The following is an 18,807-nucleotide window of genomic DNA, read 5'->3' on the forward strand; positions in this document are numbered from 1 at the left end:
CTATCTATGATCTGCTTATCATGGCTTTCGAAACTCGTATTATAGCGTTGTAAGACCGCAGATGTACAATTTGTGTGACTGGGAGCAACTAAAAAAGTACCGATGGTTCTAATAATTCACTTGATAAGATGGTGTTATAAATGTTACATTAAAATCTGCTTTACATTAGTGATTAATTTTAATTGCGACTGAAAAAGCAACTTCTTTAATATTCGAACATTTTTTTTTCTTTTTACTGGAAAGATATTACTGTTTATTTATTTCGTGCAAAGCTACTTGAATCTCAGTATAAAGCTACACGAGAGCTATCTGTGCTAGCCTTCCCTAATTAAGCAGTGTAAGACTGGAGGGAAGGCAGCTAGTCATCACCACCCACCGCCAACTCTTGGGCTACTCTTTTACAAACGAATGATGGGATTGATTATAACATTATAACGCCCCCACGGTTGAAAAAGTGAGCATGTATGGTGTAACGGAGATTTTTTTAAAGCAACTAACTTCTCTCCATATTGCGACTGATCATTTTAAATGTGAGGTGGAGCACAAGAAACTGCAGATAAAAGTAATCTAACACTTAAAGATAGAAACACATGTTAACACTCAAGGGTAGAAACGTGTTTAACACTTAAAGGTAGAAACATGTGTTAACACTTAAGGGAAAGATTTGTTTGTTTTGGAATTTCTCACAAAGCTACTCTAGTAGCTAATTTAGCAGTGTAAGACTAGAGGGAAGGCAGCTAGTCATCACCACCCACCGCCAACTCTTGGGCTACTCTTTTACCAACGAATAGTGGGATTGACCGTCACATTATACACCCTCACGGCTGGGAGGGCGAGCATGTTTAGCGCGACGCGGGCGCGAAACCGCGACCCTCGGATTACGAGTCGCACGCCTTGCGCGCTCTGCCATGCCAGGCCTAAGGGAAAGAACATGTGTTAACACTTAAGGGAAGAAACGTGTTTAACACTTAAAGGTAGAAACATATGTTAACACTTAAAGTTAGAAACACTTGCTTTTTATAGCTTACATTCGGTATTTTAATGTTCTATTTAACATTATATACATGTGTATTGTTTTTGAAAATATTAATCATCTACCGTACATATATATTATATTTTGTTGATAAATATATGTCATAAATTAATAATATATTGTGTAAAGCGTTCTTTTACCAGTATAGCAGAAGGGGCTTTTATTGATGTATTAAAAAGAGATATTTTATCTAAATATTTCACTTTGTGGTACTTCTATTTTAAATTATGTTAATTCATGCTATTTAATAAATGTTTCATAAAACAAAAAAAGGTTTTATTCAATCTCATTATTGAATACCAGCCCAATTCATCTCAATTTGCATCTCAAGATAGAACATGATTTCAGACTCTAACACTGATCAGAACCTCTCAGTGAATCCGTTTCATGATAATTTTAATCTTTAAAACTCGTGTGATTGTCCATATAGTCCACAACAGCTTATTTGTTTGTTATTATTCAACTTGAAAGAATGTATTTTTGGAGAAACATAACTTTCCCCATTAATGTAACATGTTAAATTCTGTTCTTAGTTGTGTTTCTTATACATGTTCCCTGAAACAGAAACTCAATGTGGCAACTGTTACATGCAGTATGGAATACGTTAGAGTACAATACAGGTAATGAAATAAAGCTCCACAGTTCATTGGAAAGTCTGTTTCCAAAGAAGGAATCGAAGTGGCTGATAGAAGAACCTATGATTGGCTGCTTCAGAGACGTCTTCTTAAGGAAGCTCAAAGAACGAATTCGATATCGTCAACTACAAGATAAGAAGGATTATCCTCAGTTGTTAGATACAAGATTTGAAACAACTTTGTGTGAAATATACAACCCTGTATTTGGTTATACAAGGCTTAATCTATTACACTATAGTCCTTTTGCAAGAGAAAGTTTACTAAAATTAGACTGTATTTCAGTGAATTTCAGAGAGTACTTTATAAAACATTTAGCCTTTATTTTAAAGGCTGGGAACAGACAGACACTGCTTTGAGGTATAAATACTCTTGGAGAGATTCAACGATTTATTATGTAACAGTTTTATTTACTTCAAGTTGTATATGCTTTATAAGAAATAGATATGTTTGTGTTATTGGTGGTGTTATAATCTTTTGAGAAATACATTGAGTTATGTCCCACTATAATATAGTTTTTATACAGTGGAAAGTGCCACGAAGTTTGCATATTTTATATTAATATGGTGTTTTGAATTTATTAGTTATTCTATGCATTTGCAATTTTCAGATAACTCGGTCAAGAAATTCAAGTTGACCTAGTTTCAAGCTGCTCTTGGTTCTGGTTCAAGCTGCCCTTGGTCCTTTGTCATTCTACGGAGTTAACAATTTTCTGTCGTTGCTGGGACGTTGGACGATGGGGGACGTTGCTGTAATACTGCAGTATGCGTGGGAAATATATGACTTCAAACTTATCTTATTTAAATTTACGCTCGTTGTATAATAGATAGAAATAATAATTCGGACTCACACATTTTTATGTGTGTGTTATTTTCATGTAAAACTGACTTCAAGTGTAACGAGAGAAGTCCTGTAGAACAACATAGTTCCGGCTAGGAAATATAACGTAATTCTAATTATATCAATTCACAGGCTTTATGAAAACAAAGAAATTGATCACAATGTTAAAGAACGACGGACACAACATTTTATTAATTAATCCAAATATTTTATTCAGTCCCGTTTAATGGAGGTAAAATTGGCATCGTGAAGTCATTGATAGCGTTTGTAAGAATGTGGAATAAAAAAGCTAGAAACCGACATTTTGTAAAGACACTGAACAAGAGTTATAGCAACTGTTTTGAGCCAGCGAGTAACGTAGAGAGAGATAATTTGAGATAAACACAACACTTAACACTCAATACAAAATATTTATTGTATTTACTTTGATTTTACATGTAAAAATACATTTTCCCCAAATTATTGTTTTAGAGCATAAGAAACACTTGGGTATGACCATGATTTATTTTTTACTCTGGAGAGTGCGTTCGTAGTTTTTAGAATTATTATAACACCAATACAAATTTCGATACAAGTCTACAGTCATAAGTATTCGTGTCAAAATACCAAAATATTTTGTTTCTATTAAAAAATACAAGAAAACACGTGGTTTGTCGAATTAAACTTTCAACGACATGAAATTCTCATTAGCTTAACGATCGCCCACTTATGATTAGACATCATATCACTTTATAGTTTGAAAGTGAATTATTTACTGAGACGCCATATATGGCCACTAAGCTCGTCTATACAATAACTTGTAATATAGGTAAACAAACATTAACTGTTTAAATTGAACCAAAACACGGTACAGAAGCAGTTTATATGATGCACAAGCGTGTATGTATTGCAAGTCACGGAGTGAAAATAAATTTGGCACAATGCAATAATAATGTTATTACTAAGTATAGACTTGCATGTAGAACAAGTTATGCACTAAATTCATTGTTTGTTTTTGAATTTCGCACAAATCTCCTTGAGGGCTATCTGTGCTAGCCGTCCCCCTAATTTAGTAATGTAAGACTAGAGGTAAGGCAGCTAGTCATCACCACCCACCGCCAACTCTGGAGCTACTTTTTTACCAATGAATAGTGGGATTGACCGTTATGTTATAAGGCCCCCACGGCTGAAAGGGCGAGCATGTTTGGCGCGACGGGGATGCGAACCCGCGACCCTCAGATTACGAGTCGCACGCCTTAACACGCTTGGCCCATGCATAATAATGTTATTACTAAGTATAGACTTACATCTAAACAAGTTGTGCACTACATAACGTAATGATTTCTTTATTATTACTATTGGGAAACGTTCATGTATTTGTATAAATTAAAATAAAACATCTGATGGAAGTAAACAAGTTATGCACTTGTTAATTTAAAATAAAGTTGACTCAATTTATTTTGTGAACGTAAGAGTGATTTCTTTAATTTATTTTTCACATCGATATTGGGAAACGTTCATGTATTTGCATAAATTAAAATAAAACGTAATACTGATGGAAATAAGAAGAAAACTTGCCTAATACCTAGTATAGGAATTATGTTAAAGTGCTTCATACTTTATTATCAAGTGCCCTTTTTAGGGAGTTTCAATAGTTCGTCATAAATGTGTTGCAGATAATTTTATTACTTCTGTCTTCTCTGTTTATCGTTCATGTCTTATTCCAGTTCGTGGTCATAAAGTATTTGTAACACCTGAATTCCTCAGACGTTTGTAAAAATAAATTATTAATTCATTTTAAGTTGTAAACTGTTTTCATTTACTCAATCAAATACTTTCTTGTATAAGAAAATTATTTATTAATTATTTGGTATTTAGGTAAGTAAAATTTCACTCGTTTCAATTTCGCGCAAACCTACAAGAGGGGTATCTGCTCTGTTACCAAGTTACAGCCCTCAGTGGCACAACGGAAAGTCTGTAGACTTACACACTAAAAACCTGTTTTTAATATCAATGGTGGACAGAGCACATATAACCCAAACAAATAATAACTTAGCAGTGAAGGACTAGAGGGAAGGAAACTAGCCATCACCACCCACCGCCAACTCTTGTGCTACTCTTTTACCAATAAACAATGGGATTGTCCGTCACATTATAATGACCTCACGCCTAAAATGGTAAGCATATGTGGTGGGAATAGACTACTATTTAAATTCGTGATTCCCAGATTGGGAGTCAAACATCCTAACCATCTGGTCAAGTGAAGATCTCTCTGTGTGTATGTTTCCTTATAGCAAAGCCACATCAAGCTATCTGCTGAAACCACCGAGGGAAATACAAACCCTGATTTTCGCGATATAAATCCGTAGACTTACCACTGTACTAGCGGGGTGCTCAAGTGAAGCTCTGAAATAAAGAGGGCGAACATGTTCACATGAATAACACTGCATTAATCGATTCGATACTTCCAAATAAACGTGCGACACCGTTTGATTTTAAACAAATTTGTGTTTTTTCCGTTCTTCCAAATCCCTTTGGCTCTTTTGACGAAGCTACTTCCTTCGGGTTGAAACACATTGGACCTTCAACATAGTCTGCCTGTTTGTATTCCTTTATCGTTTGTTTTGGTATGTTCAGACGTCTATCTCTACCAAGCCTGTTGTACCTAATAACGTGTTTCCACTTTTCCTGGTCATTGCTCAAGTCTAAGCATGTGTAGTTGTTTAAAATTCCTGGATCCACATAGAATACAATGACGGCAGCCTTATTAGAATAGTTTTTATGTTTGGCCCAGTCCAGTGCATATTTTATCTCTGACGTCATGTAGAATCCATCTTCGTGTGAAAAATCCTGACCACTAGAACCTTCACTTCGCTGTATACCATTGTGGATAATATTATCTGCATGATTATGAGAAGTTCCGTGGAAGAAAAGGAGTTTTCGTTCAGTGATTTTAGGTGATTCTCAATTTGCTGTGGAAGGTTATACAGATTACAGTTTGTCAGGTTTATATAGCTGATCTCACCTTTAGGTCATCTTCATCCGAATCGTCTGGGTTGTCTCTTGAGACAGTCACTTTTTGCCATTCATCTACAATATTCGGGTTGTATGGATACCGACTAAATCTGTTAAGCAATATGTCATAGCTAAACATGCTGTCAATGTAGGCTTCTACCCAATACAGAAGAGGCTGATGGTCTTGATATGGATTTTCTAATAGACATTTCTTTAACACAAGTGACCGGCTTTCAGAAAATCCAAGATGTTTCAAAGCATCATCCAAGCGTTCACTGTCTAAATTAGTTTCAAAGGAGCTATTTTTATGTAATTATTCACCCAATATTTGTCTGTCTGGTGATGACGAATGTGGGATGGCAGTTCTTTCAGGTGATCTGTAACAGAATCATTCATTCCTAGCACCAAACTGAGAACGTGTTCTGGACATACAGTGACATCTTCATGAACCAGGTGATGCAGTTCTTCTGGGTTCATGCGACGAATAATTTTTTGTATACATTTTTTTTCCTCATTTAATGTTGAAAACTCTTCTAGTTCGATGTGTGTAAAAGCCGTATAGTGCAAAAGCACTTTATCCAAAAAATATGTATACCTAATCAAATGTTCCTTAAGAGTTCTCAGTTTACTTATAAATTTCTCATTAAGTTTCTGAGTATTTTTGAGACCAGCTTTGACAACTTCTGAAGCAGGTGTTGGTGGATATGCTGACGCTTTCTGTACAAGTTCTATCAGCTTGTTGTTGTAAAGAATTACGATTCCCAGCAAAATTATAGCATTTTGTAAACTTTTATCTTTGACCAAAGGTTTTTTTGTTTCTTCTGACATTTGATCGCGATTCTGGTCACATGTGGCACGTGGAAGATCTTGAGTGTGAGATGATGGAACACCAGTAAGATCCTGTTTATCTAGTGGGACAGCTACCCCAAACCCTTGTTCAAAAACTGAAAAATATATTGCAACTTCACGTGGAATTGACCGTAACTCAAGTGCAACTAACAGTTCAGCTTTAAAAATTACAGTAAATGTTTTCTTTGTCATTTTTACATAATAACTCTCGACCTCAACGATAATTCTTTTCAGGTATTTGTCGAGAGGTTCATACAGTTTAGTAGACGATGAGTCAGCTGGTAACGGTAAGGCCGGTAAATTGGCATCAGGATGGTTTATCAGCTCTCTTCCAAGTGGGTAGGAAGAGAGTTTGTTTCCCATGGTAAACCTGTATGGAGTACAATAATAAAATATTTTATTTTAAAGAAGTTTCAATATAAGTACGAAATACTGATTTTGTTCTTAGACAGACCACACGTAGTGATCAGCTTTAGTTCAGTAACATTCATTTCATATTGAATTTCGTGGAAATCTATGTTGGGGTTATTTGCGCTAACCTTTTATAATTGAAAATTGATGAACTAGAGGGCAGCTAAATCGTTGGGACATGTTTTACAAGTGGGATTGAATATCGTATAACAACGATCAAGTTAGGTGAAAGGATTTGGTCCCGTAATAACCTTCATCAAGTTCGTATGTTTTTCTCTACTTTCTATTAATAATTTTGGGTGAATTAAACGCTCAAAATAGGTAACTGCTATTTACAAACAAAAAAAAAGATAGAAAATATTATACATTTGTGAGGGATGGAAATAGTAAAATTGATTTCAAATGTTATATTTAAATCACTAGTGCAAAAACCACAGCACTGACTTGTCTTGCACGTGCCTAATTCCAGGACTAATGTGGATGTACATATATTTTATCCGAGATCGAGCAAAAATTCCGTCTTCAATTCGTTTTGTCACTTCTTTGCCTCGGCCTCACATTTCTTAAACTTCAACTGTAAAAGGAACAACATTAAAACTCGTTATAATGAAACAATTCCAATCTTCCATGCCAAGCTGGGATACCCCCCAAAGACACAGTGACATGTCTGCGAACTCACGCTGATAGAAACCGGGTTTCGATACTTGTGGTGAGCTGAACATATATAGCCCATTGTGCAGCATGTGCTTCATTTCAAACAATCAATCAAACAAACACGTTGGGATAGGACACCTGTAGCGCCCCCTTCTTTAAACTCAAAAGCTAAAAGTAGAACAGTACATACTCTGATTTGTTTTGAATTTCGCGTAAAGCTACTCGAGGGCTATTTGCGCTAAACGTCCTTAAATTAGCAGTGTAAGACTAGAGGGAAGGCAGCTAGTCATCACCACCCACCTCCAACTCTTGGGATACTCTTTACCAACGAATGGTGGGATTGACTATAACATTACAACGCCCCCATGGCTGAAAGGGCGAGCTTGTTTGATATCATGGGGATTCAAACCCGCGACCCTCAGTTTATAAATCGAGTGCCTTAACCACCTGGCCATGCTCGGGGCCACTTTCTCTGTTTGTGCTTGCACTGCTTTATAACTTCCGCGTATCATATTCTATAAAATTATCCATTAATTATAAAATTCGTGTAAAATCTACTGAAATATTAATCCAATTTTAACTTCAGTTTAAACTAAATCAAAGTAATATAGATATTTTCCTTCAACTGGTTTGTAATAAGTTTATTTCTTTCCATAGTAATGTTTCACAGTAGTTGTGTATTATCTTACGACAGTGAGCTAGTGATTACAAATTGTTATAATTGTGACAGTAATAAATACAAGAGTCCTATTGATGTTTTTACATTTCCTTTCCTTTAATTTAATTGTAAATTTAGGTCTAATGAAAATTAATTTAATATCAATAAACCATGTGCCTAAAATATTATTAGCTAATATGGTAATAACTACAATCTCAGTTGGGTTCCTCACCCTTTATATGATCACGTCTCAGCTAACATGGTAATAACAAAAATCTCATTTGGGTTCCTAATCCTTTATATGACCATATCATAGCTAATATGTAATAACTAAAATCTTTATTGGGTTCCTAATCCCTTATATGACCACATCTTAACTAATATGGTAATAACAAAAATCTCAGTTCGGTTTCTAATTTTTCATATGATCACGTCTTAGCTGATACGGTAATACCTAAAATCTCAATTGGTTTCCTAATTTTTATATGATCACGTCCCAGCTAATACAATAATAACTAAAATCTCAGTTGGGTTCCTAATCCATTATATTACCATATCTTAGCTAATATGGTAATAACTAACATCTCAGTTGAGTTCCTAATCCATTATATGACCATATCTTAGCTAATATGGAAATAACTAAAATCTCAGTTGTGTTCCTAATTTTTTTATGATCACGTATTAGTTAACATGGTAATAACTAAAATCTCAGTTGGGTTTCTAATCCTTTATATGATCACATCTGAATACTTTTAACATTAATATTCAGCCTTTGTTGCGATAAGATATGATTCGGATTTTGTGTTAATTCATAGGATTAGCGATGATTGAACCAAACACAGATATTGTAGTTAGTCCTGCTAATCGCTGTTGGCACTTTTTTAAATAGTTTACACAATTTAATTTAAAATGGTGGGTTTGGTATTACATGTAGTTGTAGATCGCGTGTCAGTCCTTTATGGTTTGCACCCCAAAATAGTAAAAAGAAAGAGAATTATGTAACACTTAAATACATTAAATATATCGTGACCAAGAACCTACGGCCAGCATGACCAGGCGGTTAAGGCACACGACTTGTGATCTGAGGGTCGCGGGTTCGAAATCCCATACCTCCAAGCATGCTCGCCCTTGCACCTATGGAAGCGGTATAATGTTACAGTCAATCCTACTATTCGTTGTTTAAAGAGTAGCCCAAGAGTTTGCGGTGGTTGGTGATGATTAGCTGCCTTCCTTCTAGTCTTACACTGCTAAATTAGGGACTGCTAGCACAGATAGCCCTAGTGTGGTTTTGCGAGAAATTCAAACCAAGAACCTACTTATAAAGTTAGAACTTTACAGTGTAGTCTCATATGTGATGTTGTCTTAATGCCTTTAATTAACATTTCCGACATATTATAAAATAGCTTTCAGACTCAAAGTTTTGAAAAATGTTACGATGGCTGTGTATGCTTACTGCAAGCTGCGATTTCGTCATCTTTTCTCCCCATTTGAGCCAAAGGGAGTTTCACTGTTTGTAATTACGCACACAGCTGCACAAAGAACTATCTATGATTTGCTTATCATGGCTTTCGAAACTCGTATTATAGCGTTGTAAGACCGCAGATGTACAATTTGTGTGACTGGGAGCAACTAAAAAAGTACCGATGGTTCTAATAATTCACTTGATTTGATTGTGTTATAAATGTTACATTAAAATCTGCTTTACATTAGTGATTAATTTTAATTGCGACTGAAAAAGCAACTTCTTTAATATTCGAACATTTTTTTTTCATTTTACTGGAAAGATATTACTGTTTATTTATTTCGTGCAAAGCTACTTGAATCTCAGTATAAAGCTACACGAGGGCTATCTGTGCTAGCCATCCCTAATTTAGCAGTGTAAGACTAGAGGGAAGGCAGCTAGTCATCACCATCTACCGCCAACTACTGGGCTACTCTTTTACCAATGAGTAGTGGGATTGAGCGTTAAATTATAACGCCCCCACGGCTGAAAGGGAGAGCATGCTTAGCGCGACGGAGATGCGAACTCGCGACCCTCAGACTACGAGTCGCACGCCTTAACACGCCATGCCGGGCCTATCGTATTTTGAATGTTTAGTTCTGATTTTAGAGGATGAATTTCAGTTAACAGAGATATTAACCCATTACAACTATTTAACTTAGTATTTCTTTACTGAAGGGTATCTTAGCAAACATTTTTTTCCGAAGTGCTGATTGTTTTACTGAAACACTAACCTAAGTATTTATTGTATTGGGATAAACTAACTTGTATAATTTAGTAATTCGAAAATAATAAAATGGCGTATACCTGACTGATCCGGTGACGTAGAAACTTGAATAATAACTAACTTTGTAGGCGTATGAGCCAATAATGAATTCTGTCTTGCGAAAATACAGAGATAAAGCGTTTCCATAGCAACTTACGATAAACTATCAGCACACTCTAGTTATCTACCATAGGCTACTTCTCATTATAACTGTTACAGACAGACACAAATTCTCGTGATGTATGTTTTTGTTGGTTTTTTCGATTACGTTACTAATTCACAGTCTAAGATACTTTAGTTTGGTATTAGTTAATAGATATTATATTTTTATATAACTATAAACAAACAGTAACATCCCTTGTCATTGAGGTAATGAGATTATCTCTTCTTGTACAAATAAAATTATGTTACCAGTATCTAGTATCACGAGTATCAAAATCCGGTATAAGCCTTCAAACTAACCACTGTGTCACTAGATGGCGCTTTGATATCAAGGTATGACATACAGACTTTACGAATCAATAAAAAATGAAGATACTTCATAAGCAAGTGAAACTACAAGGTGCGAGCTCATGTTCCCCTCCCACCAAATTATCAGCCATTAGATTCACAGATCCCTGGCACCCTGGTGCCTAAAAGACCTCTTCTTTCTTTCTCTCTCTCTGCTCTAATTTTACCTTTCATGTTTAACATTATTATTATTTTTTATTCTCTCTCTCTCACTAAGTCGTATACATCACTAGATGGTTCGGCATGGCCAGCTGGTTAAGACACTCGACTCGTAATCTGAGGATCGCGGGTCCGAATCCCCATCACACCAAACAGGCTTGCTCTTTCAGACGTGGTGACGTTATAAAGTAACGATCAATCCCACTATTCGTTGGTGAAAGAGTCGCCCAAGAGTTGGTGATTACTAGCAGCCTTCCGTCTAGTCTTACACTACTAAATTAGGGACGGCTAGTGCAGATAGCCCTCGAGTAGCTTTGCGCGAAGTTTAAACCAAGCATCACTAACCTTATTTCAGTCTACACCTTCCTGTTCAAACTTCGATCTTATTGGCAAGTCAGCTCCACCTGCTGATATGGTAATAATTAAAATCTCAGAAGTGTTTGTATGACAACATCCTTTATATGGTAATATCTAAAATCTCAGTTGGGTTCCTAATCCTCTATATGATAACGCGGTAATATCTAAAATCTCAATTGGGTTCCTAATCCTTTATAAGATCACGTATTAGCTCACTTGGTAATAACTAAAATCTCAGCTGGGTTCTCAATCCTTTATATAACCACATCTTAGTTATTATGGTAATAATTAAAATCTTAATTGTGTTTCTAATCCTTTATATGACCCCATCTTAGCTAATATGTAATAACTAAAATCTCAGTTGGGTTCCTAATCTTTTATATGATCACGTATTAGCTGACATGGTAATAATTAAATTTCCGCTGGGTTACCAATCCTTTATATGACCACATTTTAGCTATCATGGTAATAACAAAAATCTCCGTTGGGTTCCTAATCATTTATGTGATTATGCCTTAGTTAATGTGGTAATAAATAGAATCTCCGTTGGGTTTCTAATCATTTATATGATTATGCCTTAGTTAACGTGGTAATAAATAGAATATCAATTATGTTCATAATCCTTAAAATGATCACGTCTTAGCAAATATTGTAATAACCAAAATCTCCGTTGGGTTCATAATTTTTCATATGATCAAGTCTTAGCTACTACGGTAATAACTAAAATCTCAGTTGGGTTCCCCATTCAATATATGATCACGTCTTAGCTAATATGGTAATATCTAAAATCTCAGTGGGATTTTTAATCCTTTATATGACCACATCTTATCTAATATGGTAATATCTAAAATCTCACTTGGGTTCCGAATCTTTTATATGATCACACCTTAACTAATGCGGTAATAACTAAAATCTCAGTTGGGTTTCTAATTCTTTATATGATCACGAAATAGCAAACTTGGTTATAACTGAAATTTCAATTGGTTTCCCAATCATATATATAACCACATCTTACCTAATATGGTAATAACAAAAATATCTGTTGTGTTTCTAATCCTTTTATATGATAACGCCTTAGCTAATATGGTAACAATTAAAATCTCAGATGTGTTTCTAATCCTTTATATGACCACATCTCAGTTATCATGGCAATACCTAAAATCTCAGTTGGATTCTTAATCCTTTATATGACCACATCTCAGTTATCATGGCAATACCTAAAATCTCAGTTGCATTCCTAATCCTTTATATAACCACATCTTAGCTAATATGTAATAACTAAAATATCCGTTGGGTTCCTAATTATTTACATGACCAAATGGTGGCTAATATGATAATAACTAAAATGTCAGTTATGTTCCTAATTCTTTATATAACCATATCTTAGCTAATATGTAATAATTAAAATCTCAGTAAGATTCCTAATCCTTCATATGATCACGTCTTAGCTAATATGGTAACAACTACAATATCAGTTAATTTCCTAATCCTCTATATAACCACATTTTAGCTCATATGCAATAACTAAAATATCCGTTGGGTTCCTAATTATTTACATGACCAAATGGTGGCTAATATGGTAATAACTAAAATGTCAATTGTGTTACTAATTCTTTATATAACCATATCTTAGCTAATATGTAATAACTAAAATATCAGTTGGTTTCCTAATCCTTTATATGATCACGTCTTAACTAATATGGTAATAATTAAAATCTCTGTTGGATTCCTAATCCTTTATATGATCACATCTTAGGTAATATGGTAATAAATAAAATCTCAGTTGCGTTTCTAATCCTTTATATGACTACATCTTAGCTATCATGGTAATAACTAAAATCTCCGTTGGGTTCCTAATCCTTTATAAGATTAAGTCTTAGTTAATGTGGTAATAAATAAAATCTCAATTATGTTCATAATCCTTAAAATGATCACGTTTCAGCTAATACGGTAATAACTAAAATCTCAGTTGGGTTCCTCTTTTTTTACATGATCACGTCTCAGCTGATACATTAATAACTAACATCTCCGTTGGGTTCATAATCCTTTATAGGATCACGTCTTAACTAATATGGTAATATTTAAAATTTCTGTTGGATTCCTAATCCTTTACATGATCACATCTTAGGTAATATGGTAATAAATAAAATCTCAGTTTCGTTTCTAATCCTTTATATGACCACATCTTACCTGAAATGGTAACATATAAAATATCAGTTTGGTTCCTAATCCTTTATATGATCACGTCTTAGCTATTACGGTAATAACTAAAATCTCAGTTTGGTTCTTCATCCTTTATATGATCACCTCTTAACTAATATGGTAATATCTAAAATCTCAGTTCGTTTCCTAATCCTTTATATGACCCCATCTTAGCTAATATGTAATAACTAAAATCTCAGTTCGGTTCTTAATCCTTTATATGATCACGCCTAAGCAAATACGGTACCAATTAAAATTTAAGTTGTGTTTCTAATCTTTTATATGACCCCACTTTCGTTCTCATGGCAATAACTATAATCCCTGTTGGGTTTCTAATCCCTTATATGACCATATCTTTGCTAATATGTAATTACTAAAATGTCAGTTGTGTTTTTAATCTTTTATATGATTATGTCTTAGATAATATGGTAATAACTAAAATCTCAGTTGGATTCCTAATCCTTTAATGATCATGTCTTAACTGATATCATAATAATTAAAATCTCAGTTGAGTTTCTAATCCTTTATATGATCAGGTCTTAACTAATATGGTAATAATTAAAATATCAGTTGTGTTTCGAATTCTTTATATGACCACATCTTAGCTATCATGGGAATAACTAATATCTCATTTGGTTTCCTAATCTTTTATATGATAACGTCTTACCTAATATGATAATGACTATAATGTCAGTTGAGTTTCCAATCCTATATATGATCATATCTTAGCTAATATAGTATTAACTAAAATCTCAGTCGGGTTCCTCATCCTTTTTATGATCACGTCTTAGGTAATATGGTAATAATTAAAATTTCAGTTGGGTTCCTCCTCCTTTATATGACCATGTCTTAGCTAATATGGTAACAACTAAAATTTTAGTTTGTTTCCTCATCCATTATATGATCACGTCTTAACTAACACGGTAATAAATAAAATCTCAGTTTGGTTCTTAATCCTTTATATAACCACATCTTAGCTAATATGGTAATAACTAAAATATCAGTTGTGTTCTTAATTTTTTATATGACCCCATTTTAGCTAATATGTAATAACTAAAATCTCAGTTGGTTTCCTAATCCTTTATAGGATCACGTCTTAATTAATATGGTAATAATTAAAATCTCTGTTGGTTTCCTAATCCTTTATATGACCCCATCGTAGCTAGTATGTAATAACTAAAATCTCAGTTGGGTTCTTTATCCTTTATATGATCACGCCTTAGCTATTACGGTACTAATTAAAATTAAAGTTGTGTTTCTAATCTTTTATATAACCCCACTTTCGTTATCATGGCAATAACTAAAATCCCTGTTGGATTCCTAATCTTTTATATGACCATATCTTTGCTAATATGTAATAACTAAAACCTCGGTTGTGTTCCTAATCTTTTATATGATTATGTCTTAGATAAAATGGTAATAACTAAAATCTCAGTTGGATTCCTAATTCTTTAATTATCATGTCTTAACTGATATCATAATAATTAAAATCTCAGATGTGTTTCTAATCCTTTATATGACCACATCTCAGTTATCATGGCAATAACTAAAATCTCAGTTGGATTCCTAATCCTTTATATAACCACATCTTAGCTAATATGTAATAACTAAAATATCCGTTGGGTTCCTAATTGTTTACATGACCAAATGGTGGCTAATATGGTAATAACTAAAATGTCAGTTATGTTCCTAATTCTTTATATAACCATATCTTAGCTAATATGTAATAATTAAAATCTCAGTAAGATTCCTAATCCTTCATATGATCACGTCTTAGCTAATATGGTAACAACTACAATATCAGTTGGTTTCCTAATCCTCTATATGATCACGTCTTAACTAATATGGTAATAATTAAAATATCTGTTGGAATCCTAATTCTTTATATGATCACATCTTAGGTAATATGGTAATAAATAAAATCTCAGTTGAGTTTCTATTCCTTTATATGATTATGTCTTAGTTAAAGTGGTAATAAATAAATCTCAATTATGTTCATAATCCTTAAAATGATCACGTTTCAGCTAATACGGTAATAACTAAAATCTCAGTTGGGTTCCTCATTTTTTACATGATCACGTCTCAGCTGATACATTAATAACTAACATCTCCGTTGGGTTCATAATCCTTTATAGGATCACGTCTTAACTAATATGGTAATAATTAAAATTTCTGTTGCATTCCTAATCCTTTACATGATCATATCTTAGGAAATATGGTAATAAATAAAATCTCAGTTTCGTTCCTAATCCTTTATATGACCACATCTTACCTGAAATGGTAATATATAAATCTCAGTTTGGTTCCTAATCCTTTATATGATCACGTCTTAGCTATTACGGTAATAACTAAAATCTCAGTTTGGTTCTTCATCCTTTATATGATCACGTCTTAACTAATATGGTAATAATTAAAATCTCTGTTGGTTTCCTAATCCTTTATATGACCCCATCTTAGCTAATATGTAATAACTAAAATCTCAGTTGGTTTCTTAATCCTTTATATGATCACGCCTTAGCTAATACGGTAATAATTAAAATTTAAGTTGTGTTTCTAATCTTTTATATGACCCCACTTTTGTTATCATGGCAATAACTAAAATCCCTGTTGTATTCCTAATCTTTCATATGACCATATCTTAGATAATATGTAATAACTAAAACCTCAGTTGTGTTCCTAATCTTTTATATGATTATGTCTTAGATAATATGGTAATAACTAAAATCTCAGTTAGATTCCTAACTCTTTAATTATCATGTCTTAACTGATATCATAATAATTAAAATCTCAGTTGTGTTTCGAATCCTTTATATGATCACGCCTCAGCTGATATAGTAATAACTAAATTCTCCGTTGTGTTCGTAATCCTTTATAGGATCACGTCTTATCTCCTATGGTAGTAACTAAGACCTCAGTTAGTTTAGTAATCCATTATGTGACTACATCTTTTCTAATATGGTAATAACTAAAATCTCAGTTGGGTTCTTTAACCTTTATATGATCACGTCTAAGCTAACATTGTTTTAACAAAAATCTCAGTAGGGTTCCCAATCATTTATATAACCACATCTTAGCTAATATGTAATAATTTAAATCTCAGTTGGGTTCCTAATCCTTTATGTGATTAAGTCTTAGCTGATATGGTAATAACTAAAATGTCAGTTGGGTTCCTATTTCTTTATATGATCACGTATTAGCTAACATGGTAATAACTACAATCTCAGTTGGGTTCTTATTCCTTTGTATAACCACATCTTAACTAACATGGTAATAATTAAAATCTCTGTTGGGTTTCTATTCCTTTGTATAACCACATCTTAACTAACATGGTAATAACTACAATCTCTGTTGGGTTTCTATTCCTTTCTATAATCACATCTGAATACTTTTAACATTAATACTCAGCCTTTGTTGCGATAAGATATGATTTGGATTTTGTGTTAATTCATAGAATTAGCGATGATTGAACAAAACCTAGATATTGCAGTTAGTCCTGCTAATCGCTGTTGGCAGTTTTTTAAATAGTTTACACAATTTAATTTGAAATGGTGGGTTTGGTATTACATGTAGCTGTAGAACGCGTGTAAGTCCTGTATGGTTTGTACATCAAAATAGTTTAAAGAAAGAGAATTATGTAACACTTAAATACATTAAATATATCGTGGCTGAGAACCTACGGCCAGCATGACCAGGTGGTTAAGGCACACGACTCGTGATCTGAGGGTCGCGGGTTCAAATTCCCATTGCACCAAACATGCTTGCCCTTGCACCCATGGAGGCGGTATAATGTTAGAGTCAGTTTTACTATTCGTTGGTAAAAGAGTAGCCTAAGAGTTGATGATGGGGGTGGTGATGACTTACAGCCTTCCCTCTAGTCTCACACTGCTAAATTAGGGACGGCTAGCACAGATAGCCCTAGTGTGGCTTTGCGAGAAATTTAAACCAAGAACCTACTTATAAAGTTAGGAACTTTACAGTGTAGTCTCACATGTGATATTGTCTTAATGCCTTTAATTAACATTTCCGACATATTATAAAATAGCTTTCAGACTCAAAGTTTTAAAAATGTTACGATGACTGTGTATGCTTACTGCAAGCTGCGATTTCGTCATCTTTTCTCCCCATTTCAGCCAAAGGGAGTTTCACTGTTTGTAATTACGCACACAGCTGCACAATGAACTATCTATGATCTACTTATCATGGCTTTCGAAACTCGTATTATAGCGTTGTAAGTCCGCAGATGTACAATTTGTGTGACTGGGGGCAACTAAAAATGTACCGATGGTTGTATTAATTCACTTGACCTAATGATGTTATGAATGTTACACTAAAATCTGCTTTAAATTACTTATTAATTTTAATTGCGACTGAAAAAATTAACTTCTTTAATATTCGTACATTTTTTTCTTTTTACTGGAAAGATATTACTGTTTATTTATTTCGTGCAAAGCTACTTGAATCTCAGTATAAAGCTTCTCGAGAGCTATCTGAGCTAGCCATCCCTAATTTAGCAGTGTAAGACTAGAGGGAAAGCAGATAGTCATCACCACCTACCGCCAACTACTGGGCTACTCTTTTACCAACGAATTGTGGTATTGATCGTTACATTATATCGCCCCCACGGCTGAAAGGGAGAGCATGTTTAGCGCGACGGGGATGCGAACTCGCGACCCTCAGACTACGAGTCGCACGCCTTAACACGCCATGCCGGGCCTATCGTATTTTGAATGTTTAGTTCTGATTTTAGAGGATGAATTTCAGTTAACAGAGATATTAACCCATTACAACTATTTAACTTAGTATTTCTTTACTGAAGGGTGTCTTAGCAAACATTTTTTTTCCGAAGTGCTAATTGTTTCTCTTAAACCTAACCTAAGTATTTATTGTATTGGGATAGACTAACTTGTATAATTTAGTAATTCGAAAATAATAAAATGGCGTATACCTGACTGATCCAGTGACGTAGAAACTTGAATAATAACTAACTTTGTAGGCGTATGAGCTAATCATGGTTTCTGTCTTGCGAACATACAGCCGATAAAGCGTTTCCATAGCAACTTACGATAAACTATCAGTACACTCTAGTTATCTACCACAGGCTACTTCTCATTATAACTGTTACAGACAGACACAAATTCTCGTTTTGTATGTTTTTGTTGGGTTTTTTCGATTACGTTACTAATTCACAGTCTAAGATACTTTAGTTTGGTATTAGTTAATAGATATTATATTTTTATATAA

General features: G+C 34.0%; 1 protein-coding gene across 5 annotated transcripts; it reads right to left on the reverse strand.

The window, feature by feature from the left end:
* Positions 1–383: 383 nt before the first annotated feature.
* On the reverse strand, positions 384–18,635 carry LOC143251062 (uncharacterized). Of its 5 annotated transcripts, none has more exons than XR_013028475.1 (3): positions 18,512–18,635; positions 11,353–11,414; positions 384–1,793 (listed from the first exon to the last, which is right to left on the reverse strand). XR_013028475.1 is itself a non-coding variant. In XM_076502407.1 (3 exons), the coding sequence occupies exon 3, from the start codon at positions 6,709–6,711 to the stop codon at positions 5,779–5,781; it is 933 nt and encodes a 310-aa protein (XP_076358522.1). In that variant the 5' UTR covers positions 6,712–6,718; positions 11,353–11,414; positions 18,512–18,606; the 3' UTR covers positions 5,499–5,778. The 5 variants fall into 5 exon arrangements, 4 of the variants coding, with proteins under 4 accessions (XP_076358521.1, XP_076358522.1, XP_076358523.1 ...); XM_076502407.1 differs by lacking the exon at positions 384–1,793 and adding an exon at positions 5,499–6,718 and having other exon boundaries at positions 18,512–18,606; XM_076502408.1 differs by lacking the exon at positions 384–1,793 and adding an exon at positions 5,499–6,718 and having other exon boundaries at positions 11,353–11,411; positions 18,512–18,598.
* Between the last annotated feature and the right edge of the window lie 172 nt (positions 18,636–18,807).

This window comes from Tachypleus tridentatus, chromosome 5, assembly GCF_004210375.1.
Source record: "Tachypleus tridentatus isolate NWPU-2018 chromosome 5, ASM421037v1, whole genome shotgun sequence".
NCBI lineage: Eukaryota > Metazoa > Arthropoda > Merostomata > Xiphosura > Limulidae > Tachypleus > Tachypleus tridentatus.

What these genes read in the sequence shown, in the direction of transcription:
- LOC143251062 (XM_076502406.1), bottom strand. Translation starts at nt 18,618, where the DNA reads ATGGAAACGCTTTATCGGCTGTATGTTCGCAAGACAGAAACCATGATT. An exon ending in TACGTCACTGGATCAGTCAG is followed by an intron (nt 6,719 to 18,511) that starts GTATACGCCATT and finishes TACTCCATACAG; the next exon opens with GTTTACCATGGGAAACAAAC.